This window comes from Triplophysa dalaica, chromosome 5 (assembly GCF_015846415.1).
Source record: "Triplophysa dalaica isolate WHDGS20190420 chromosome 5, ASM1584641v1, whole genome shotgun sequence".
Taxonomy (NCBI): Eukaryota; Metazoa; Chordata; class Actinopteri; order Cypriniformes; family Nemacheilidae; genus Triplophysa; species Triplophysa dalaica.
This window is the reverse complement of record NC_079546.1, coordinates 12992541-13018934: the sequence shown is the minus strand read 5'-3', so window position 1 is coordinate 13018934 and position 26394 is coordinate 12992541. Positions and strand designations below refer to the sequence as shown.

The following is a 26394-nucleotide window of genomic DNA, read 5'->3' as shown; positions in this document are numbered from 1 at the left end:
TACCTAGAAGGAAGCAAGGTCCTAACCTTGACCTGTTCAAATGTCTATATGCATTGATTTTAAGGAATGTTATGGATCTTAAAGATCTACAATTTCTGTAACGCCTTGTTATTTCGTAAAAATAAGCTCTCAATAAATAACTATTGATTGCACATTTGTTGTAACAGTGACTTATTTTATTTGACTAACACTAACAAAACCAGTAAAATTCAATTAAAAGAGAAATAGAATTTACTTAATTATATCAATATATTACATCAGGTACATGAGTGAAAACTACTCAACCAAATTTAAAAGGCCAAATTATATGTACTCATTAACTTTGTTAATTTTACTCAACTTCCTTAACCAAGTTTTACTTGATTTAACAAGTATTACATTTACTTTACTATTTAAAACCTGAGTGGAATAACTTGCAAAAGAAAAATTGTGTCACTGTACCCTTAATCAGATCAGATTTAATTTTTTCTTAAAGTTTGGAAGAGCAAAAACATACTGTACTTTCAAACATATATTCAGTATAACTAATAACTGCATCTGCAAATACTGTTTAGATTACTCCAAAGGGGTTTCCCTAACTGGCGTTTATATGCTCTAGGTAATATTTATCTAATATTAACACTCCATTTAAGTTCATTAGTCATGTTGCTATGAGGATCTTTCTAGTCCTTGAGACATTTAAGAATGTTTTGTTTCTGCTCATCCTGGAGGAGAAGGATGTAATATTTTACTTATTATTATTAAATGACACTATTATTTCAACCATGTGCCACTACTTCAGGTGTAGCAGGGGTGTCTATTTTATATTAAGTGACAGAGCAGTTTTTCCATGGTCTGAGTACATTTAAATTCGAGTTTAATAATGCTTATAGAAAACATGAGTTTAAGGTAATGGCCACAAAGATTTGGGGATCAGACTTATTCATGTGCGTTTTTTCAGATCATATTCCACTCTTTGAACTTCCTGAAATCAAACCCCAGTGTTCATAGAGGGGAATGAGGAAAAATGTTAAAAAGAGGCTGACCCAAACATAATTACTGGTAAATAAAGGAATTTCCATTACTTTCTCACTAATCAGATCAAATGAAAAGCTCTTTGTTAACATGTGTGTACTAAACTCCCCTTTTTGTTCATGCGAATAGTCAATGTTTAATCTGGGCTCTGTTTCCTCATGTTATTCAAATTAGAGAAAAAGGTCTCATCATAAAAAGGCTGCGAACACGAAATTCTGAAGTCCTGATGCATTTGCCTTCCTGTGAGCACATTTATTAGTCAGCATGGCTCTTCCAGTGGCCATATTTTTAGGATTAATTGTACTACTCTCAGGTTAGTATATTTGTCTTTTTTTAAATAAAAGAAAAATAAATATTCATTAAAAAAGTATAATATCTAGTTTCAATTATTAACATTTTAATTCTAATATAATTTAAACGACAATATTTGAATGTGATTAAATATAAATAATTTAAAAGGTTTAGGTTTATTTATTGTTACATGTTACAAATCCTAAAGGTTCATTTTAATATGTAAATAAATAATTTTACACAAGATTCTTTCGTTTTTATTTTGCAGGCAATATCCACTCCGTGTTTACCACCCAAAGTAAGGCGCTGTTTAATTTAATATACTCATTGCAAAATTAAATTATTTTGATTTTAAAAATTGTTGATTTTATTGACCAGCTAGTTGTTTTGTGACAAACAACTACTTATCATTTTATAAACAATTCGAAACAATTTTGTATACTTTTGGGGAAAAATAATCTTTTTGGTCTTTTCTCAGATGTGTGTAAGACGTACGGCAGTGGAGTCTTTGAGACGTTTAACAAAACTGCGTTTCACCTAAATTCTACGTGTTCTATAACCCTCACACACTTCACACATGCTGGAGTGGACTGTCATATCATTGTCCAGCGTCAGCAGAATGGGCTCATGAGCAGGGTGGAGATTATTGTGAATAAAGTTGTGACCCTTATTCACAATAACACAATTACAGTTGAGGGAAGCAGGTATGAAACATGTGGCTATCTACTGCATCTTACGTTACGTAATCAACAGTGCAATGGAGAAAAAATTATGCAATGCATTTTAGGTTTCACTAAGAAAATAACATCATGACCTTACCATGGGGCACATTTGGCAATTTGATACAAATATGTGGACAACATTTGAATCGAATAATAAAATAAATTGTTTTTCACAGAATTTCACTTCCATATGACCATACATATCAGCATGTCTTTCATTATGGAATCTACACCAAACTCACAAGCAAAGTTTTGCCATTGTCTGTAACCTGGTACAATGTTAAGGATGGCATAAGTTCTGTATGGGTGAGCTGGCAACACATATTTTATAAAAATGGTTTTGTTTAGTTTAATACGTATTGCTAGATACTTTATGCATCAATGATACTGTATATCCATGTTTGTTGTTATACATTTATATAATTTGAAGGAAAATAATCTATATTTGTTATAGGTGCAACTTGACCAGAATTTAGTAGAAGGTATGAGTGGACTTTGTGGGCACAAGAACAGTTCAGGTATTGAAAACCCATGGTCGAAACCCACTTTATGGTTTTACTGTAAAACCAGTAATTTTTTGTTAAGATTCTGTCAATGCTTTAAAAGTATTTTTTCATGTTTGCTAGAAACAATGCAGCAGTTGATAATTGACAACGTTCTCTTCGATGGACAATGCCTGACTGCAGATTCTGTTGAAGGGAAAAACGAAGTGAGTTTCTGCATTACTGAACAAATATAAATGGAAATGCTTTCTATGATAACTGCAGATTAGCAATGTCATATGCAGCAGCAATTTACAGCTATTTTGAGTCAAATATCATACAGTTCTATGAACAAGACATTAAGTTTTTTCTCTGCTTACCCAAATAGTCCTTAAAGAAACCTTGAACCTGTCTCAAAATCCACACTTGTGGTTTCTTGAATTGTGTTTAAATTGTTATACATCTTTTTAATGTATGACAATAAAAAACACATAAAGTACAGGCTTCATTTAGCTTTACAATGTTTGAGTTACTTTTAGTATATTTAGCATTTACTAACCGTTTTTATTTATTTTTAGGTTTGTGAACGTGTTTTGTCCCATTCCTCTGAATGTCTTAAAAAGAAAAAGTCCATATACATGTCTATGTGCAAAAAGAACATGCAAGGGTTGCAGCATAAAGAAGCAAACTGCTCATTTTTTAAAGAGCTTTCGATTATGTGCGGAACCTCAAGTCAGCTGTGGTCAAATTGGAGAAGTAACAGCAAATGCTGTAAGAGATATTGTTTATTACAAAAAATCGATTGCATACTGTATGTCTTTATAAGCTACCATGTTTGAAATACTAAGAATTCATTTTTCAGCTGAGCCTGATTGCCCTGGAGACCTGCAATACATGGAAATGGGTCCTCCTTTCCCACCAACTTGCACCAATCCACAGCCTGACCCAAAATTCACCAGCACCAGCACCTGCCAGCCTCCTCTGGGTCAGTCCTTAAGAAATTCTAAGACAAAAACAGAAATATAACGTCATTTTATAATATTTGTATAATGATATATATTGTTTATTCTCAGGGAAGGTTGTGAATGATCGCGTTGACACCCACTATTCCATTAATGTGGAGGATTGTCCATGTGTGCATGGGAAGACAATATATGCACCAGGGCAGAATCGCACCACCAAGTGCCAGACATGGTGAGAACTAAGTACTTCCTTGTGGATTTAAAATGGTACGATGTAAACCAGTATCTAATTAAATATAAATATTGATTTCCACAATGGCATCATTTTCTAGAAATAGTTGATTGAAAGTGTAGTTAAAAAACAAAGAATGCTTTGTTGTAGATGTAATAGTTTGCTATATTGTATAAAATGTAGGGATTTACTTGACTTCACTCTTGGAATAAACAGTTTTTTTTCTCACTAGTACTTGTGTGAGAGGCAAATGGGAATGCTCTACAAACACATGTCCATCCAAGTGTATTATTGAGGGTCAGTTAATAACCACATTTGATGGCAAACAGTATTCTCTACTAGACAGATGTACCTATGTGGCTGCAAGGGTAACTGAATATACTTTTATAATATTACTATTGTGTTATTACATGTTATTTGAAAATAGATTTTTGGTTCTATCACTCAGGGACTTAACTGGACATTGAACATTCAGTTTTCTGGGCAAGCTATTGCCATAGAAAAGGCATATCTTAATATCAATCAGGTTGGTTGATTTTTAATCTTGCATTTATTTCCTTTTGCTGCATATTTGCACACCTTTTCAGCAAGTCCTTATCATTATCTTTATTACAAGCCAAGTTATTTTTTAACTATATCTTGCACTTTATAAAAAATGACAATGCACACTTAAACATAACACGGATGTCCTGACAACATCTTTAAAATTAAGTTTATTTGGTTTTAGTTTCAGCTGTTAATAATGTTTTTTTTTTAAGTACGTTTTAATTCTACCCTGATATTCTTCTAAAGAATGATTAATGCTGTCTTCGTTCCAGGAAAGATATATCTTCTCTGTAAACAATGTGCAACTGAACAATATAGAAATCCGTGACCTGTCACAGACTGGTAGGTTTTTTAAATTCCAAAATACAGAATATGCTTCACATAATTTACTTTCTTTTTTATGCATTCTACTTGGATTTGTTTCAGAATATGCCACAGTCTTCTGGCAGTCTTCGATGTTCATTCAAGTTCAGACTTCATTTGGCCTAAAAATGCAAATTCGGGTGTCTCCAGAGATTCAAATATATCTGTATTTGCCGTCAACTGAAACATCAAAAGGTATAACAATTACATCTTCATACAAACAAATCTAAAGGTAAACATACGTCTTCATCAAAAGTGAATTCGGCATGGAGGTCAAAATGTAAAACTTGTATTAAATAAATGTTTTGTTTTAGGACTTTGTGGAACCCATAATAATGACACAAGTGATGACTTCACTACTTTCAGTGGTATCATAGAAAATTCAGTTCAACTTTTTGCCCAATCCTGGTCAATGGATAGTTGTTTTCCAATAACTGGATGCATCAACACTGACAATGGTAACGGTCATAACCTGTTTACCATAGAATATTCACTGAAATGCATAATCTGGATTTCATTTTTAATTTATAGAATTACTTTATTTCAACTATTTAATTTTAACTTTCAGAGAAGAGAAAATGTGTTTTAAATTTTGAGTGAAAAAACATAAATCTCTTTGAGTCGTCAGGAAAACTAGACTTTCAGCCCTTTAACTTTCTTCGTATCTCTTGCATTTTCAGAGTTATTTGCCGAAGAGAATTGTGCCCAGCTTACAGATCCGAATGGAGTGTTTGCTTTGTGTCATGACTATGTACCTGTTTCCTCTTTTGTCGAGGCAAGGATACTGTGCATCCCATACAAATTTGATACGTTTAGAATGTATTCTTGTTTTCTTGTTATTAATGTTTGTTTCTTATCAGGCTTGCATACAGAGAACATGTCAGTGCTCAGCATCATTGCAGGAGTGTTTATGTGTCTCTTTTGGTAACTATGCCAAAGCCTGCGGGACTCAGGGAATCACTGTTCAGGACTGGAGATCAACAACAAACTGCCGTGAGTCACAACAGCGATGCTTGACTATGCTGTAGTGTGGAAGTTCTTGTGTCCAATAAGCCTACTTATCTAAAAGCAGTGTGCCATATGTATATGTACTGTACAAAATTTCAAGAAGTTCATGAACAACAGCTAAGGAGTACCCAGGTTACAAATCTGCATCATTGGTGATAAATAATAAGTTCCAAGATAATATAAACATGCATGGTATTTTTTGGTAATGTGTTTTTGAATGAATGAATGAAAGAACATTGTGACAATGCATTTTGAAATGAAACTGGCAGCAGACCGAGAGTTGAAGGCGAGGAGTTAACGGATGCTCATTAGATGGATGGTCATTATAAGTGCATTTTCAGATTTTTTACTGAAGATTATGAGTGTGCATGAATTTTAAAAGAGAATCACCCACATTGGTAACATATTTATTATAAATGCTTCAATATTTCATGAAAAAATAAGAATAGTAATTTTTTATTTCCCTGTGACTTTAAGGATGGACGGGTTAGTCCAAGCTTAAATTAGGAGTCTTCAAGAAAGCACCTGTAGTACACACACATTTGCACTTTTAGCTTTTATAAGATAAAACAAGTAGTTGACACGCAACTATTTGGGTTTCAGTTGCTTTGTGTGAGGGCAACCTGATATTTGGATATGCCACGATGGCCTGTAACCAGACCTGCCGTTCCCTCTCCGGCCCTGATATTACCTGTGAGGTAGTGGATGACCCTGTGGAGGGATGTGGATGCACGCCAGGCACTCACCTGAACAACCGAAACACCTGCAGCCCTCGCCCTCTTTGTAGCTGTTACCACCCTGGGGGTGTCGTACCGCCAGGTCCGGTGGTTATTGGTGGACGTCAATGGTAAAGATAAATACAAATTGTCACACTTTCATGTTGATTCCATTTTCCAGTAATATACAAACAATATTTGTTTCTTTAACATGTGTACACACACGCGTATAACTTATTGTGTTCCAGCATGTGTGAAAATGGACAACTACGATGTCCTGAAGAGTGTGGTAACTTCATTTATTTTTTTATTTTTTTGTCACATAACCATTTTATTTAAAAACGTATTATATAATTGTAACAAGGTTCAATAGTTGGGAAGGAAGGATGCGGGAACCGGCGAACATTCAATCCACTTTAATAAAAATAAAAAAAACCCGGAAGTAAAAGACCGGCAGCCTTCTCACGGTCGACTGCCAGCCACAAGAACATAAATATAAACGTAACACATGTCCGGGCCCGGTCCTCTCTCGTCAGCAGTCCCGTCGCTCGTCCTCTTATGCTCCCGATTTCCTCCGTGAGATATGCGGGACCAGTGTGCGCACAGCTGATTCCAACTATCACTCACGCCACCGGCCCTGCCTCACGGCTCCCGTCACGCCTTCCTCACCACAATAATATAAAGTAATCTTAGCACTGAAATATGGATTTTTAAGATCCAAGATGCAATCTGTAAAAATAATTTTACATGTTTCTTTTATCTTGAATGGAAGATGCAAAACTTCTTGAAAATCATTTTTGCAGTGCAATATATGCTTTCAAAACTTTCTTTTCTAGGTTGCCTAGTGGGGAAGATTTGTGTGCATTGCTCTCAAATACCTGTGAACACGGCTTACAGAACCTGTGAAAGCTTGACCAAGCCACTAGTAAGCGTTGTTCTATTATGTTTTTTTTTTAAACGGGGGCATTTCTGTTGAAATTCTTCAGTATTTTCCTGTCTCGAAGAGTTTCAAAAGAGTATGAAACCTGTGTCCACAGAGTAAAGATAACACCTGTATCAGTGGCTGTTATTGCCCAGAAGGCTTTTTTGAAGATCATAATGGCGGTTGTGTGACTCATGAGAACTGCACCTGCAAATTCAGCGGAACAGTGTATGAAACTGGGCAGAGTGTGGAGACAAACTGTAAACTATGGTAAGACTTTTGTACTCTGGAATCCTTACTATGGATCATTTATGAAAAGACCCATTGTGTAATAAACTCCAAGTATGATATTCTTCCTTGATTGGAACAAAAGCAAGTTCGATCAATCCATCCTTTTACTTCACCAAAAATGCTTATCGCAATTCTGTCATGAATTTCACCCCCTCATTCCCCCAAGTTGTTCCAAACCTGTAAACATTTCTTTGTTTTGTTGAACTCAAATAAAGATATTTAGCAATGTCTGGGACAGCACTGACTACAGTATAGGACAAAAAATTATGGTAGTCAAAGGAGCCTCAGAACTATATACTTTCGTAAATTCTTTAAAATATCTCTTTGTGTTTAACGGAACAAAAAAATGATAAAATAATTATCCAACTGAGGATATTTTGATTTTTTCCAAAAATCTTTCTTTGTGTTCAGAAAAAATAAATGCACACCGGTTTGGAACAATTTGAGTTTGATTAAATAGAACATTTAGATTAATTTCACTAGTTCTCAAATGCTCCACCTGGAAATATTTTTTATTTGTTACATAAAGCTAGAAACTCATAAATACAACACAGATGTATGTCTGCTCTCTTGGGTCAGAATTTCAGAGCCATTTTAGATAATACACATGTACACACACATTATCCTTTATTCCCTGCTTCTTAATTATTATGTTTTGCTATGCCTTCACTTCATGATTATCATGGCCATGAAATTCTGGTTGCCCGAGTTTTGAAAATGTTATTTTCTGTCTCACAGCACCTGTAGAGGAGGTGAGTGGTCTTGTATCGACCAGGCATGTTCAGGAGTGTGTGAAGTGTTTGGGAATGGGCAGTACCGCACATTTGACTCCAAATGGTACCGGTTTGATGGTCACTGTCAGTACACACTATCTAAGGTGCGTGGTCCTTGTCAAAGGCATTGTATGCAACAAATGACCTTTCTAAAACCTAGCTGAGTGTTCTAGGAGTTTAAACATTATACATAAGTATTGGCAGGAGCAATTTAGTAACCAATCAATGTTACGGAAGATAGACACACATTTTAAAAATGAATGGAAACCTACTTTACTATCTCAATAGCATGATTTAGTTTATTCAAAGTATGTTTGTAAATTCTGCAAATGCTAAATGCAATATTGGGCAAACACCGGACAATTTTTAACCTTCATTTTGATTTGTCTTTGAATAAGGATGCTAGTGGACTCGGCAAGTTTACAATCCAAACTGAGAGTGTTCCATGCTGCGACGAGTCGCTAACGTGTTCTCGCGCCATCTCAGTGGAGCTATGGGTAACTGATCATCTCTATATATGTACTGTATATATGTACATACAGTACATATATTTATGTCATGACAACTCTTTGAGGGTTTGGCATGGTAGAGCACATGACATGTAAATGTTTTTTGTCTTGGTGGAATCTGCTACGCTGATAGACTTGCATATTAGGAACGCTGCTGTGTGCCTATGAGGAATGCTGCTGCTGCACATATAACATATGAATAAACCCCCATAGCTTACGTGATCACCTTGTAGCAGATCTATACAGGTGGAGCTGGGGAAGGAGGAGGGTTTCTGAAACGCACTGCACTTCTACAACAATCTCTTGTCAATATTTAAGCTCATTGGCTGCTGATACGGCGGGAACCAATCAGCTTCACAGTGTAGTAAATTATAATGTCAGATTGGTTTAGACTTTGGGAACGCGCAATCTAGAGTTTCATGCCAGACTTACTCTGTCATTGTACTTTGTGTTTTAAATTTCAAACATTGAAACCAAGAAAAGTGGTAAAGAAATGATTTTACAGTATGATGTAACAACTGCACAATGCGATCATAATATTTGTTGACTATGTCTCCTCTTAACCTTTTTGGGTGGAGAATCTCTTTAACAATCATTGTTATCTATCGATTTACCATTTGATACTGCATTATGTAACGTTGTACCACCACAGTATATATTTGAAAAGGTTGATCACTTTGAGGCCCATTTTAACAGACTATACAATAATTAAAATTGTTTGCCCTATTTTTATACCTGATAAAGATGAGGATGCTTTTTAATATTTGACAGGGTAAAGTGTCTCTTCTGCTAAGTGATATGAAGGTCACTGAGACATATCTGTCAGCGGGGACCCAGAGCATGCTGACAGAGCCCTTGTACTCTGTCCACATTGTGGGTCTGTACATCATCATCTCAATACCCTTGCTAGGCCTGACTGTGATCTGGGACAAACACACCAGGCTCACAATCCAGCTGGAGTCTCAGTGGAGAGTAAGGAGAAATGTTTATAATATTGATATAAAATCTATGTCTGTGAGGTTAGACATATTGTCAATAAATCCAACAGAACAACTGGCCTAATGTTATAATGTACCTGTTTAGTTTTAACATTGAAAAAATGTATCCATATTACTAGATTTTGATTCTTATGGAAGCATACTGGAAGCATGATCAGTTTGTATTAATGTTAATTGTCTGAGTAAATATTTAATAAGAAAACATTTTGTTTTAATTGTAGAGATTGTTTAGGTTTTGGATTAGGGAATGAGTTAAAGTGATAATAATTCTACCGAAGGCTTAAATTATTTGACATCAAGAAATACGCCCTACATTTAATGTGATCATAAGAGTGGAAACCACATACTGATGCTTTTTCTCATCTGTTCAAAAGGGCAGAGTGTTGGGTCTATGTGGGAACTTTGATGGAAGGGTGACAAATGACCTTCTGACAAGCAGCTCCTCTGAGGTTTTCAGTGTCATGGAATTTGGCAACAGCTGGAAGACGGCAGCCCCACCCTGCTTGGACGTGACTACCGAAATGTTTCCTTGTGAGCGCCACTCCTACTGTGCAGCCTGGGCCCAAAGACGCTGTATGATTCTTAGATCTGACACCTTTAACGATTGCCACCTGAAGGTAGATTGAAATGTGTTAATTTAGCACAATCATAAAGCAATATAGTTTCTAATGTTTGGGTTAATGTACGGCAGTTAATATCGGGTCAATGACAAACACATTTCTATATAAAAAAATTTTTACACCTGCGTTCAAGGAAATTGTAGCATTCCTTTGATCAACAGGTGGATCCAGAACCTTACTACCAAGCCTGTGTTTTTGAGTCGTGTTCTTGTGAGTTTGAGGGAAAGTTTCTCGGTTTCTGTACGGCTGTTGCAGCCTACGCAGAGGCATGCAGTGCAAAGGACATCTGCATAAACTGGAGAACCCCGGATTTGTGTCGTACGTAATTGCTTCACATTCTAATTATTGTATTGTATTGCGGAAACACTTTAGAAATTCCAGAATGTTTATTTCCTGGTATTGGTCTACTAGAACTATGACTGGGTTAGCCAAGTGATTATAATGTTAGTATTTCCACAGCGGTCTATTGTGATTATTACAATGAAGAGGACCAGTGCACCTGGCATTACAATTCCTGTGGTCAAGTTCAAACCTGCGGCACTAACAACCGCTTTACAGGAAAGCTTGAAGGTAATTACTTTCTCTCTTTTCCCTTTCTCGATGATGCTGTTATCATTTACTGCCATAAACCAGCAGTACCGTTAGTTTAATATTATTGCTATATAAGAGTGTTAAGGTTGAACAAAGGGCTGTCAATTTATCATGTTAATTTAGTTCATAAATTCTTTCATCGTTTACTCACCCTTTTGCTATTCTGAAACACATTGACTTATCAGCGGTTTTGCGTCTAGTGGTCAATTGGTGCCATAGCTGTTTGATAAATTATTAGAATTTTTCTTTTTAAGGTGAACTGTGCCTTTAAGATGGAAATGTGTTATTTTATTGACTTTTGAAAGTCATTCAGGTTGACTTGGGATGACTTGTATGAATGCGATAGATGCGTAAATGTAGCAGATATGGCTGCTGAGAGAACTGACTTTCCCTGAAATGGACTGGACTGTAGACCAGTGATATTCTTATGTTCAAATGCCATTGCATTTAAACAAACAATATATACAGTAGCAATGTAAAGAATTTGAAAGACACTTTTCAATTACTTACCCAATACCAAAACTGTACTGTTCATTTGATAAATGAAACTGCAGATGTATTGATGCTTTAACTTTTTACCCAGGTTGTTATCCAAGGTGCCCTGCGGAGGCACCATATTATGATGAGAATACAGGTAAATGCTCCACATTGGACAACTGCACTTGTAACTTCATGAACAAAGTGTGGACTCCTAAAGATGAGTGTGCAGTCCAGATATGTGCTGGTAAGCCACAGGGTGGATTGTTTTCTTGATGCTGTAAAGACACTCTAGACAAAATATTTATAGAATCCAACGATACAACTTATCATTATTTTTTATAGCAAATGCCTTGAAGGAAACATCCATTGCATACCAACATCTACAGTTGCACCAACAAACACAATTAGCACATCCACAGGTCAGCCATCTACTACTACGATACTGCCCACAACTAAACCATTAACTACTGAGAGCACAACACAGTTACATACATCTACAAGAAATACAACACAACCACCAACCTCTAAGAGGACAACCGAATACACGACCACAACAACTGAGAGGACAACAGCATCAAGTACAACTCCAATAAAGCAAACAACCATGACACAACTGCCAACTTTAGTGAGTACAACAGAATCATATACAACTCCAGTAGAACACACAACCACAACACAACCACTAACCTCTGGGAGGGCAACAGAATACACAACCACATCTGAGAGGTCAACAGAACTGTATACAACCACAGTAGAGCACACAATCTCAACAGAACCACCAACCTCTGAGAAAACAGCAGAACTCACAACCACAGCAACGGAAAGGACAACAGAATTGAATACAACTCCAGCAAAACAGACAACTACAACAGAAAAATCAACCTCAGTCATAACAACCAATACACATTCAACTACAAAAGAACACACAACCACAACACAACCACCACCTTCTGAGAGGACAACAGAATTCACAACTGAGGAGACAACAGAATTGAATACAACTCCAGCAAAATACACAACTACAGCAGAAAAACCAACCTCAATGAGGACAACCACATCATTTTTAACTCCAAAAGAACACACAACCACAACACAACCACCAACTTCTGAGAGGACAACAGAATTCACCACTGATGAGACAACTGAGTTTTATATAAGTACAATAGAACACACAACCACAACACAACCACCATCTTCAGAGACTCCAACCAAATCATATTTAACTCCAACACAACACACAACTACAACACAACCACCAACTTCTGAGAGGACAACAGAATTCACCACTGATGAGACAACTGAGTTTTATATAAGTACAATAGAACACACAACCACAACACAACCACCATCTTCAGAGACTCCAACCAAATCATATTTAACTCCAACACAACACACAACTACAACACAACCACCAACTTCTGAGAGGACAACAGAATTCACCACTGATGAGACAACTGAGTTTTATATAAGTACAATAGAACACACAACCACAACACAACCACCATCTTCAGAGACTCCAACCAAATCATATTTAACTCCAACACAACACACAACTACAACACAACCACCAACTTCTGAGAGGACAACAGAATTCACAACTGAGGAGACAACAGAGTTTTTTACAACTCCAATTGTACAGACAACCACAACACAACCACCAACCTCTGAGAGCACAACAGAATTCACAACCACAATAGAACCACCGACCTCAGTTATAACAACTGAATCACATTCTACTCCAATGGAACAAACAACCACAACAGAACCACCAACCCCTGAGAGTACAACAGAAATCACAACCACAACGACTGAGAGGACAACACATCTGAATACAACTCTGGTCGAACACACAACCACAACAGAACCACCAAAATCAGTAAAAACAACTAAAACATATTCAACGCCAAAGGAACACACAACCACAACACAACCACCAACCTCTGAAACAACAAAAGAACACACAACCTCAGCAACTGAGAGGACAACAGAATGGTTTACAACTCCAGAAGAACCAACAACCACAACACAACCAGTCTCCTCTACGAAAATAAAATACACAACACAACCACCAAACCCGACAACAGAATCATTTACTTCAATCAAAATACAACCAACTACAGTGGAACACACAACCACAACTCAACAACCAAATGCTAACACAGAAAAATCCACAACCTTGTTACCACCAACTATAACTATCACACAATCAACAACTTTAGAAAAATCAACTGAACCACCCACAGCTACAAAGATAAACACAAGCACAGCTCAACCAACAACTGAAATAGGTACGACCACGCAGTGTCAACAGTAACCACAATAGGCATAAACTTACTTATATTTTTTGATTTTCAGGAATTTGCACTGTAAACAAACATGTAATTACAGAATTTTGTATGTATTTTCAAAACAGGTAAAAAAACATACAATTGCAGAAAACAAAACATATAATTTGACTGGAAAAACTTTATTTTACAGTTTATTTATGCGCCAAGCAGATTAACAAGATTTTATTTTTTACAGTTTATATTTGAAATACATTCAAAATCTGTTAAATTACAGAAAAGTCAGAAAACCGGGGAAAACAATTTATTATACATCCTTTTATCCTGACATTTCACACGAAAAACTGGTGCATTTATGTCACTCCAGCTGACAGAAATTTTAGTTTTTTATGGATATTTTAACAGTGTACATTTGTTTACCCATTAGAATATGACAACAATGTTACCATATAAATAAATAATAAAGTTTCATGTATGTAATTGTTATCATAATTTTTGCCAACAGATTTTACAGTTATTACAGGCCCAACAATCTCCAGCGCTACTTCAGACCCACAGATTGTCCAAACGACCACGTCACCAGGTACCAGTACCATTACTTGTATAGCGCCCCTACATTTTTTTAACCCTCTTTGTTTAACCTTCTCAAGCATTGGGTTAGACAACCATATGTTTTTTCTCCCCCTCTGGTGCTAACCCTATTCTGAATTAATGTATATACCAGAAAAATAAACAAACAAACAAACAATTGGGGAAAAACATTGGGAAAGAATGTAAAAAAAAGGGCAAGTATTTACTGTATGAAGCAATGAAAGCTTAACACTTTAATTGCAAAAAATATAAAAAATTACAGAAAACGAAACATATGATTTAACTGGAAAAACGTTATTTTACAGTTTATTTATGCGACCTGCAGATAACAAGATTTAATTTTTTAAATTTGAAATACTTTCAAAAACTGTTAAATTACAGAAATGTCAGAAAACCCGGGAAAACAATTAATTATACATCCTTTTATTCTGACATTTTACATGAAAAACTGTTATTTTACGGTGTATTTATGTCACTTCAGCTGACAGAAAATGTTGTTTTTTTATGGATATTTTAACAGTGTACATTTGTTTACCCATTAGAATATGACAACAATGTTACCATATAAATAAATAATAAAGTTTCATGTATGTAATTGTTATCATAAATTTTGCCAACAGATTTTACAGTTATTACAGGCCCAACAATCTCCAGGACTACTTCAGGCACAGAGACTGTCCAAACGACCACGTCACCAGGTACCAGTACCATTACTTGTATAGCGCCCCTACACTTTTTTAACCCTCTTTGTTTAACCTTCTCAAGCATTGGGTTAGACAACCATATGTTTTTTCTCCCCCTCTGGTGCTAACCCTATTCTGAATTAATGTATATACCAGAAAAATAAACAAACAAACAAACAATTGGGGAAAAACATTGGGAAAGAATGTAAAAAAAGGGCAAGTATTTACTGTATGAAGCAATGAAAGCTTAACACTTTAATTGCAAAAAATATAAAAAAATTACAGAAAACGAAACATATGATTTAACTGGAAAAACTTTATTTTACAGTTTATTAATGCGCCCAGCAGATAACAAGATTTTATTTTTTAAATTTGAAATACTTTCAAAAACTGTTAAACAAAAAAAGCAAAAGGGTGAGTATTTACTGTATAGAGCAATGAAAGCTGAACACTTTAATTGCAAACAATATCCTATTTAAAAACCCTGCAAAAGAAACTAAAGCCGAAAATTCAAGTTTCTTTTTCTGGATCTGTCTTTTGGTTCACAAGATAAGGTCTAAACATAATTTATCATATCTGCACAATACAGGGGGTGAATAAATTTAACAGCCTTCAAAAATGAATAAAAGTGAATAAAAACGTAAAAATAAAAAAACAAATAACAGAAATGTTCTACATTTCTATCCAACCATGACACCACCATGTCTGCTCTATTTTTCAATTGATTATCATCTATATGTGTCAACTGAAAATATACTAATTTAGTTTAGGAAAAATATATTAATCTAAAACATATCGTTAGGAATTAATGTCCATCTCGAAGATGCAGATTACCCTCATATTATGATTTTATCCAGTTTGAGGACTTCAAAGCTCAATATTTTAAACCATTTTTCTCAGAAAATCTTGTATAATGTAATGTTTGTGTTAAATACACACTGACCAGCCAACAAAAACGTAAACTTGCATGGTCACAAAGTTGAAGTTGAAACATAGAATAGAATAACCTTTTTGTCTAAATGGTTCCATAAAGAACCCTTCACATAAAAAGAACCTTAATGGTGAAAAAGGTTCTTCAGATTATAAAAAGGTAAGAAAGAGATATTTTTTTTCTTTTGTGTAACTCTGCCTTATGCTGTATTTCTGTTTATTTATTTTTTCAAAACAGACTGCAGAGATGTGCTGCGGAACCAAACCTGGCCAAATGGTGCCGCTTGGAGAGAGAATTGCGCTGATAAAGTCTGTAAGGCTGGAGTGATTGAGGTAACACCCATTACCTGCCCAACATTACAGGACAGGACCGATTGCCCTAGAGGCATGAAGAGTCTGATTATGGATAAAGACACTTGCTGTGAGAGCTGGCAGTGTTATTGTAAGTACCTTGGTTAATCATGAACACACATCCATGTTATGATCTCTGTTTTCAGCCATCCCGATTTCATGACTGTAAAGTGTGGTTCAAGTAATTAATTTTTTTCACAATTTATTCAGCTTCATGTCTGTTCAACCTGTATGATCTTCCTTCTATAGAAGACACATACAAAAAATTAATGAAAATATGGATGGGTGAATTTAACACTATGGATTGTTTTTAAAATTCACCTATTTTTGCGATGTTAATGGCAAAAATATAGAATGTATAGGTTCTTTAAGGTATCTTAAGATGATAATTCGCCCAAAAAAACTCTCTTTCTTGCCATTTCAACCTGTATGACTTTCTCCACAGAGCACCAAAAAAGATATTCTGAAAAATGTTTTTAACCGGCACCTATTTACATTGGTTTTGGGTCCATACAATGGAAGCGAATGAGTGCTGGCTTTGTTTGGTTACCAAGATTCTTCAGAATATCTTCATTTGTGTTCTGCAAGACAAAGAATGTCATACAGGCTTGAAGTGTGAGTTAAGGATGACAGAATATTTGGGTGAATGGACAAAAGATGTTGCACAAGATGGCGCCATTGTACTTTTGCCAGAGTCCAGACTAATTTCCGGTCTATCGAGTTGTTTTGGATAAAGGAACTGCAATGTAAAGAGGATATGTCGTATCGCTTATGCCCAAGATGCCCGAGCCACCTCAGCTGGCCCCTCTCGATGTGGAGGAGCAGCGGATCTACTCTGAGCTCCTCCCGAGTGACCGAGCTTCTCACTCTATCTCTGAGGGATCGCCCGGCCACCTTGCGGAGAAAGCTCATTTCGGCCGCCTGTATCCGGGATCTTGTCCTTTCGGTCATGACCCACAGCTCATGACCATAGGTGAGAGTAGGAACGTAGATTGACCGGTAAATCGAGAGCTTCGCCTTGCGGCTCAGCTCCTTCTTCACCACGACAGACCGGTACAGCGACCGCATTACTGCAGAAGCTGCACCGATCCGTCTGTCAATCTCCAGTTCCATCCTTCCCTCACTCGTGAACAAGACCCCAAGATACTTGAACTCCTCCACTTGAGGCAGGAACTCTCCACCTACCTGAAGTCAGCAAGCCACCCTTTTCCGACTGAGAACCATGGCCTCAGATTTGGAGGTGCTGATTCTCATCCCAGCCGCTTCACACTCGGCTGCAAACCGTCCCAGTGCATGTTGAAGGTCCTGGTCTGATGGGGCCAGCACGATGACATCATCCGCAAAGAGCAGAGATGAAATCGTGTGGTCCCCAAACCCGACGTCCTGCGGCTCCTGGCTGCGCCTAGAAATTCTGTCCATAAAAATTATGAACAGAACCGGCGACAAAGGGCAGCCCTGCCGGAGTCCAACATGCACCGGGAACAAGTCTGACTTACTGCCGGCAATGCGAACCAAGCTCCTGCTCCGGTCGTACAGGGACCGGATAGCCCTTAGCAGAGGGTCCCGAATCCCATACTCCCGGAGCACACTCCACAAGATGCCGCGAGGGACACAGTCGAATGCCTTCTCCAAATCCACAAAACACATGTTGACTGGTTGGGCAAACTCCCATGAACCCTCGATTGCTGCCTCGACAGGCACCGGAGACCTTACGGCCACAGCTCCGAGTGGCTGCGTTGACAATGGAGGTGGAGAACATGGTCCACTCGGACTCAATATCTCCAGACTCCCTCGGGATCTGGTCGAAGCTCTGCCGGAGGTGGAAGTTCAAGATCTCTCTGACAGGCGATTCGGCCACACGTTCCCAACAGACCCTAAGAATACGTTTGGGCTGCCGAGTCTGTCCAGCTTCCTCCCCCGCCATCGGATCCAACTCACCACCAGGTGGTGATCGGTTGACAGCTCCGCCCCTCTCTTCATCCGAGTGGACAAGACAAACGGCCGTAGGTCAGATGAAACAACCACAAAGTCGATCATCGACCTCCGGCCAAGGGTGTCCTGGTGCCATGTGCACTGATGGACACCCTTATGCTTGAACATGGTGTTCGTAATGGCCAAACTGTTACTAGCCCAGAAGTCCAATAACAGAACACCATTCGGGTTCAGATCAGGGGGGCCGTTCCTCCCAATCACGCCCCTCCAGGTGTCACTGTCGTTGACACCTGACCCACGTGGGCGTTGAAGTCCCTCAGCAGAACGACGGAGTACCCAGTCGGGGCGCTTTCCAGCACCCCTCCCAGAGTCTCCAAGAAGGCCGGGTACTCTACCCTGCCATTTGGCCCATAGGCGCAAACGACAGTGAGAGACCTATCCCCGACCCGAAGGCGCAGGGAAGCAGCCCTCTCGTTCACCGGGGTAAACTCCAACACATGGCAGCTGAGCTGGGGGGCTATAAGCAAACCCCCACCAGCCCGCCGCCTCTCACCCTGGGCAACTCCAGAGTGGTGAAGAGTCCATCCTCCCTCGAGGAGTGTGGTTCCAGAGCCCAAGCTGTGCGTAGAGGTGATCCCGACTATCTCTAGTCGGAATCTCTGAACCTCACACACAATCTCTGGCTCCTTCCCCGTCAGAGAGGTGACGTTCCATGTCCCTAGAGCTAGATTCTGCGTCCAGGGAGCGGGTTGTCGAGGCCCCCGCCTTCGACTACCACCCGATCCACTTTGCACCGGCCCCTTACGGTCCCTCCTGTAGGTGGTGGCTCCACAGGAGGGTTAAATATTACTTTCTTAATATAATTCTAAATATAATACCCATATTTGCCGGCCCAAAATCCTCCTTTTCCCATACAGTGTATTCTAAGTATTCTACCGGATCTGGAGTCCCAAAATCTCACCGGCGCCATCTTGTGCAACTAGTAAATTATTCCTTTATGGTGTCTATACAGGATGACTTGAGCTGACATGGCTGTCATGGTTTACTGCCTAAACATGGGGGGGTTACCAGTCCAACCAATCCAATCGCAGCAAAATATTGATTCAAAAAATGATCTATGTTAGAATCTGTACCTTAAACACTTACTTGATGGCAGTTATTGGTGGAGGTAAGTTGGCAAGCAAAGTAGGCCTATGCCATCTTTGCTCATTTGCTCTGGATTTTTTAAACCTACTTTTGAACGATGACTAGTAGTTAAAAGGTGGTTTTGGTGAATTATGTCTGCTGGTGCGCTAAAAACTTACTGTATTCCTTGAGTATTTGATTTTTTTAATCGGGCCAACCGGCTCAACATATGTCTTGAACTGTTTCTGATATATCTGAAATTCAATATTTTTGCCATTGATGCAAACTAAAACTTCGGTTGTTTAACTACACAGGCCAGTGTCAGCTTTATGGAGACCCTCACTACATTTCCTTCCAAGGCATCTCTTTTGACTTCATGGATAACTGCACCTACACTCTTGTGGAGGAAAAAGTACTGCAGCACAATTTAAGCATTACTGGAGACAACTACTTCTGCGAGCCAGGCATTGATGCTTCATGTTCCAAGGGCATCACAATTAAGTACTGGAATGACAAGGTCACACTTATGGTTACACCAGAGCTTACAGTGAAGGTAAACTTATGTTCCTAATGAATGAAAAAGTATTTTCTCAAGGTATGATAACATTAACAGTGTATTGGGGACCTATAACATTTCCAGGATGCATAATTATTTGGAAAAAAACACAAAGTTCTGATTTGTTCAAATTTCTTTTTACAGTCTACTTTGAATCAAGAAACTATTCAACCACCATACGAAAATGACATCTTCAAGTTTGAAAGCACTGGTTCAGAAGTCTCCATCTACATCAAACCTATTCACTCTTATGTTTCTCTTACACCATTTAATACTCTGTTGATCAACCTGGCAGAAGAGCACTTTCTCAACAACACTCAAGGACAGTGTGGTATGTCATTACAATGACTGCATAAGATATCATGCATGAATGATGCAGGATTACTATATACTATAGTTAAATTATCAAATCATAATACTTAATTAATGAATAATTAATGATAAAGGCAATAACTAAATGTTTTGTTCTATGCGTGTCTGTTTTTCTCTGGGCACTGTATTTCTATCTGCTTTGAATGCAGGTGTTTGTGGTGGGCAGTCTTGTATACGCAGAAATGGCATAGTTGAAGATAATAGCTGCTGTGATAAGACTGCGTACGATTGGGTGGTGGAAGATCCTCTGAAACCTTACTGCAAATCTCCAACAAGAAATGTTCCTTGTATATTTCACACACCAACGCCACCTCCACCTCCACCTCCATGCAGTGCCCCAATATGTGACCTCCTTCACCATGAGTAAGCCAGTGTTGCATGTTTTTTCAAAATGTACTTAAAACGGAAACATTTTCCCTTTGCAATTTTTGAAAAGTACACACTGATCTGTGAAAATGACGAAAAATGGCAGGCCAGTAGTTGGTGATGTCAATTTTTAAACTGTGTAAGCCAGGGGTGTCCGAAGTCAGTCCTGGAGGGCCTCTGTCCTGCAAAGTTTAGCTTCAACCCTAATCAAACACACCTGAACATCTAATCAAGGTCTCGCAAAGCAGAATGGAAACTTCAAAACAGGTGTGTTAAACCAAGTTGGAGCTAAACTCTGCAGGACTGTGGCCCTCCAGGACCGACATTGGACACTCCTGGTGTAAGCTATAAAAAAAGGCAAGTTTGTTTAAACGGAGATTATAAGCGCATTTGTGCAAAAGAGTTTCCAAAATGCAGTTTCAGTTTTTAGTTGAAAATGGTTTTGTGTTATCACCTACAATGTCAGCTAGCCTTGTATCATGTCTAATTCTGCTCCTAAATTCACTCTCAGGGAAATCAGTGGGCAATTCTAGGGCTATATTTTCTATATATCTATATATCTATATTTCTACTGAACATTAAATGTCCCTTTGGATTCATTGGTAGTGCATGGCAAATAGAAACCTCATTATCATGGGTATGATTTTCTGGAAAGACTAAATAATTATCAAATGTAAACCTTGAATGCAATGTAAATACCTGTCGAAAAAACACCAAAAAGCATCAGTTTTTAAAATGTCCAAACCTATTAACTCATCATTGCTTTCACGCTCTTCCACCTAAACTACAGAAAAGCCATAAGGCTTCAGTTCACTCGAATAAGATAAACATTGACTCACCAACTAGACATTTTTTTTTTGGCTTGACCGGTAAAGTAGCGAAAATTGCTTTTTGTACAAAGTAGTCTGTTTGCCTTCTCCTGTTTTATAATGATACATGTGGGCACCTTGTTTGCAGTGTGTTTGCAGAATGCAACAAAAGCATTGACCTTGTATCCGTGGAGAAGAATTGCAGGTTCGACCATTGTTCATCGACAACTATTGTTGGTGCCTGTTCTTCTCTGGAGTACGCAGCATCAGTGTGCAAGACGATCGGTATTTGTGTTGACTGGAGATATCTCACCAATGGCTCTTGCGGTAAGAGAAGCCTTCAGTGTAGAAGTCTTTGATGCAGCCAAAAATTACAATCAAAGATGGCTGTTTAGACCTGTTGATCAGCTTTTCAATGTATTGCCTCCCCTGCGTGTTGCCTCATAAAGCAATGTCAACTTAAACACTAAAGATTAAACAAAATAAGCCAAACCTCACTAACTACCAAATGGATGACGAGACACCTACTGTCTGTCTGTCTGATTATTACTCCGGCTTTAATCCTCCTAGTAGCATGGCCTTTTAAACTAACAGTGTTTACATGCTCTCCTACTTGTAAGTCGCTTTGGATAAAATGTAATGTAATGACCCACGTACCATTGCATCTTAATATGGACACCACTGACCCCATTGTTGTCATTCACTCCGTCTCTATGTTTAGGTCTGAGAATGGTTTACACTGTACATTTTGTGCGTGTTGTGAATTAAGTCCTCTAGGGTATTTAGGGTGTTTGCAAACGGATAAGTTGATTGTCTAAAATGTATTTTCTATGTGTTCTGGTAGAAGACCAGATCTTTAAAAGTCGGTTTCTCTCTTTGAATAATATTTCACTGTGTTCTAGACGTCAGCTGTCCTGAAGGAATGATATATGATGAGTGTCGACAGTCTCCAAAAGATATTTGTCAAGGCGGGTGAGAATCTTTTTCGTACAACCGAAACATTTCCCACAGTGCAAACCATGCGTCATGTGTTTCACCTTTAAAATGAAAGATTGAGTTACAAGGAAAAATATGATTTCTTTTTTATTCTGTGCAAACTGTTGTTTTCTTGGTATTTTTTTTACCTTCAGCTTTTAAAACTGATTTTTGCTTAGAAGAATTGGACTAGGGTCATATGTATGTCTCTTTAAAAATGAGGTGAGCTCACGCTCATCGCTTTACTGTCTCCTCAGTATTCCCGTTCCTGCAACATCATTGGTTGGTATAAGTTCAGGCTGCTTTTGTCCAGACGGCCAGATACTAGCTGAGGAACACAAGAAAATATGTGTATCTGAATGCACAAGTAAGTTATTTCCTTTACATACACACCAAATTCAGCCATATGTGTCAAATGCTAAACGTATTTCAGTTATCTTGTGCCTCATATAATACTATGTAATACCAGACTCATATAATGCTTACTCTGGTTATTATTATTTAAAAGGGGTCGTATGGCACGGATACACGTTTTTGTGTCTTTGGTGTGTAAATTAGACACGTAAAATTACAAAAATTGAAGTGTTGGAGCAAAAGATGCCTTTTATCTAAAAGCGAATGCTCAACCAGACCTGCCACAAACACCTTGTGTAACCACACCCCAACAAATCAATGTCAGTTCGTGGTTTTATTTGACTAAGACCGCCCAAATGTATACGCAAGTAAGGTGGGCGTACCTGTCAGTACAATTGCTTTGGTACCTGATGTTCCAAATATGGTAAGAGGCGTTACATTTCCATATACGCTTGCAGTATTTGACCAATCACTACGCACTAGTTAACTGGCCAATTACAGCACACCTCGCTTTTCAGAGAGGCGGGGCAAAGAAGAGACACTAACATGCACAGTATGTGGAATATACAACGTTTTTTAACTTTAAGTGTATACACATTGCATTACATCTAAAACAAACAATAAAATTCGTTTTAGCCGTGTCATATGACCCCTTTAATATCGTATCGAAAACAATCACACTTGTATCAAATATGTAAGCGACAATACGCAAATATGATCTTAATCTCAAATTTCACCTGTAGATATTTTACAATTTTATTTTTTACAGAGTGCAAAGGGCCATTGGGTGAGCCTATGCCGGTAAGGTTACAACAGAGCATGCAAGAACATGAATAAAAAGCTCACGCTGCATTGATCAGATGTTTATTGTGACTATTCATTTACTGTACGATCTTCTTTCTTTTTATAAGGTCGGGGCCGTATGGGAATCAATGTGTCACATATGCACATGTAATAACCAGACCAAATCTGAAGAGTGTCATCCCAAGCCTCCAACAGCTACTCCCATATGCAGTTCCTACTCCCTCCTTGTTTCTGACTGCTGTAACAATCAGATCTGTGGTAATGTTTAAACTTCACATCTAAAAGTTGTCTCTTCCCAACGCTCGCAGCAAAATTGATTCTGAGTATCTTTTGCTATATTGCAGTTGAGAAGACTTGTGAGTACAACGGATACACTTACAAGGTAAGGGAAATAATTTACATTTGTATTACTCACAACAGTGCTTTCATTGTTCAGGATATCAACACACTAGGAAAGCCTCTTGTCCAATCAGATTCGAGGACCAGAACTACTTTATATTATTCAAGCTGATCTTTCATAGATGTTTATACAGGAGTTTGGAGGTATTTGTGAAGATTTGTGTTTTGTGTGGGTTTAGGTGGGTGAACGGTGGACAGACCCCTTACATCCATGTGAGTCTTTCAGCTGTAGCCAAAAAGGAACTGAGATTGAGAGAACTGTTTGTCCAGAGCTGACCTGTGCTGAGGTAACTCAGATCAGCATAACAAAGAAAATCAATAATACACAACAATGCAGAGGTCTTCTTTTACGCAGCTACTGTGTATACTGTCATGCTTTATGTGTGTTTTTCAGGACTTACGCATATGGGACAATCATCATTGCTGCTATTCATGTGAGCTTATTCTAAAATTGTATTTCTCCTGTTGGTGGTCTATTGATACATGTACAGTATTTACTGAACTTTAGTCATAATTATTTTAAAGTAATTAGTTTAGAAGGAGTTTGAAATAAATCTTTTTTGGTACTGTGTACTGGAGACCTGGACCTTTATCATTATAAATACGTGATACAGAAAATGTCAGGAAAATGTACAACAAGTCATCAAATGGTGTACTATGCTTTTTAATGTATAGAAACCAGCAAATGCACAGATATTTATTCATGTTGAACAGTGAATCTATAAATTAAGACATAAAGATATATGTTTATGTTCATGTGGTTTTCTTCTGGGCATCATAGGTAACACTACATGTGCCGCCAGACTGACCCGAGTGAACCTCACAGATGCTGACTGCACACAGGAAGTCGAGCTGCCCAGCTGTGAAGGCCAATGCGACTCACAAAACAGGCAAGTCGTACATCTGATTTTTATTTACCCCGAAACATATTCATCTTCGTCTTTGACTTGTCTGGAAAACTCATAAGCAAGGCAAAACGAGACCACTGGACACATCATTAGCTATAGGCTAGTAAGGTGTATATCTGATTAATGTGTATGTCTTTATCTATTTAACTGATGAACTAATCTCAAATTTGGAGTCAGCACTCTGATAAAGTTTATCTGGAAAAAAGCATTTTGGCCATTAGAGGGTTTAAATTATACCTGTGCCCATTACTTACTAAACATTTTATTTTATAATTTTCGTTCATTTATTTACACAAGGATTTTTGTGCATACCAATATTTTCTTTGTTAAACATAATGATTTAAAAAATAAATAAATAATTCATTGTATTAACTCGCTGGGTGGCCTTTGACCTCACATTTATGTAACTTCTAAATACATTTATGCACGTCAGACCTAAAATACTTTTAAAATGTGACCATTTTCTGTTATCTCATAATACCTTCATTATATAAATTTAGTCACTGTTACAGGAGTTTTTTTTTTACCCTGAATAAAATCTAAATACAAACCATGTCTTATTTCGAATACTGTAAGTTATGTGGCCTCAGTCGCTTGTCCTGAAGTCTTTATGTTGTGTTACAGATGGGTTCAGTCCAACGGGACATTACAGCTCGAAAAGGGTCACCAATGCTGTAAGGAAAGCGCTTATGAAATGAGGGAAATCACAGTGACATGCAATAAAAGACCCCCCACACACTTCACATACAGACATGTCATGGGCTGCGAATGCAAGTTTGAAAGTTAATGTGCTACAGAGTGTGAGAAAATGGTTAATCTTACACATGATTACCTTATACATGATAATGTTTCAATGTTAATGCATGATTAATACATTGATGTGTTGTATAATTTACTTGGCACATCAACTCTATGTTCTGTTTTATAATCAAGTGATCAACACATTTCTTTCATTTCTGCATTTCTTTTGGCTTTTGGAACATTTTGTGCTAAAAGAAAATAACTTTATTGAATCTCAGCCGTCTGTCTGGCAGTTTGTGCCAAAATCAGTTTTTCATGCCAATCCTGTATGTAATTTGTAACCTGATTTTAGGTATTAATGCCTCTAAGGTTACTATAATCCATTTTATGGAATCATGATGCATAATAATCATTCAATAAAGTGACGTGATACATAAGAAGCATAACAACATGAGATAAACATTAATAATCAACAAGTGTTTTAGAATTTTGTGGTATTTAGTATGCACCTTTTTTTTGCACTCGAGCTGGCATGAACTTCAAAACTCCAAAACTTAATGAATCATGATATCCCAGCAGGATTTAGTAATTTTCCAGAGAACATCTTTCTTTAATCAAGCCAAAAATCAAAGCAGTTTTCATTATCAGTTTCATGGTGTAACGTTCCAAGTAAACGGGAAGAAGGAGGCAGGA

The 26394-nt window shown here is 37.7% G+C and overlaps 1 protein-coding gene across 1 annotated transcript; it reads left to right on the top strand.

Annotated features, from left to right (window-relative positions):
* The first annotated feature begins 1204 nt into the window (after positions 1 to 1204).
* Positions 1205 to 26177, top strand: LOC130421256 (mucin-2-like). Its single transcript, XM_056749046.1, has 45 exons — positions 1205 to 1327; positions 1574 to 1603; positions 1784 to 2009; positions 2204 to 2333; positions 2482 to 2545; positions 2654 to 2736; positions 3088 to 3280; positions 3372 to 3494; positions 3583 to 3703; positions 3936 to 4071; positions 4152 to 4229; positions 4522 to 4591; positions 4676 to 4807; positions 4927 to 5070; positions 5293 to 5387; positions 5473 to 5605; positions 6224 to 6467; positions 6585 to 6625; positions 6701 to 6734; positions 7021 to 7261; positions 7374 to 7528; positions 8288 to 8426; positions 8721 to 8819; positions 9603 to 9803; positions 10204 to 10446; positions 10611 to 10767; positions 10909 to 11019; positions 11624 to 11764; positions 11940 to 13808; positions 14311 to 14388; positions 15017 to 15094; positions 16248 to 16451; positions 19732 to 19970; positions 20118 to 20304; positions 20495 to 20708; positions 21669 to 21847; positions 22423 to 22492; positions 22753 to 22862; positions 23619 to 23650; positions 23761 to 23911; positions 23998 to 24035; positions 24232 to 24339; positions 24447 to 24486; positions 24834 to 24942; positions 25585 to 26177. Exons 1-45 carry the CDS (start codon positions 1279 to 1281, stop codon positions 25745 to 25747), a joined length of 7482 nt encoding a protein of 2493 aa, XP_056605024.1. The 5' UTR covers positions 1205 to 1278; the 3' UTR covers positions 25748 to 26177.
* The last annotated feature ends 217 nt before the right edge of the window (positions 26178 to 26394 follow it).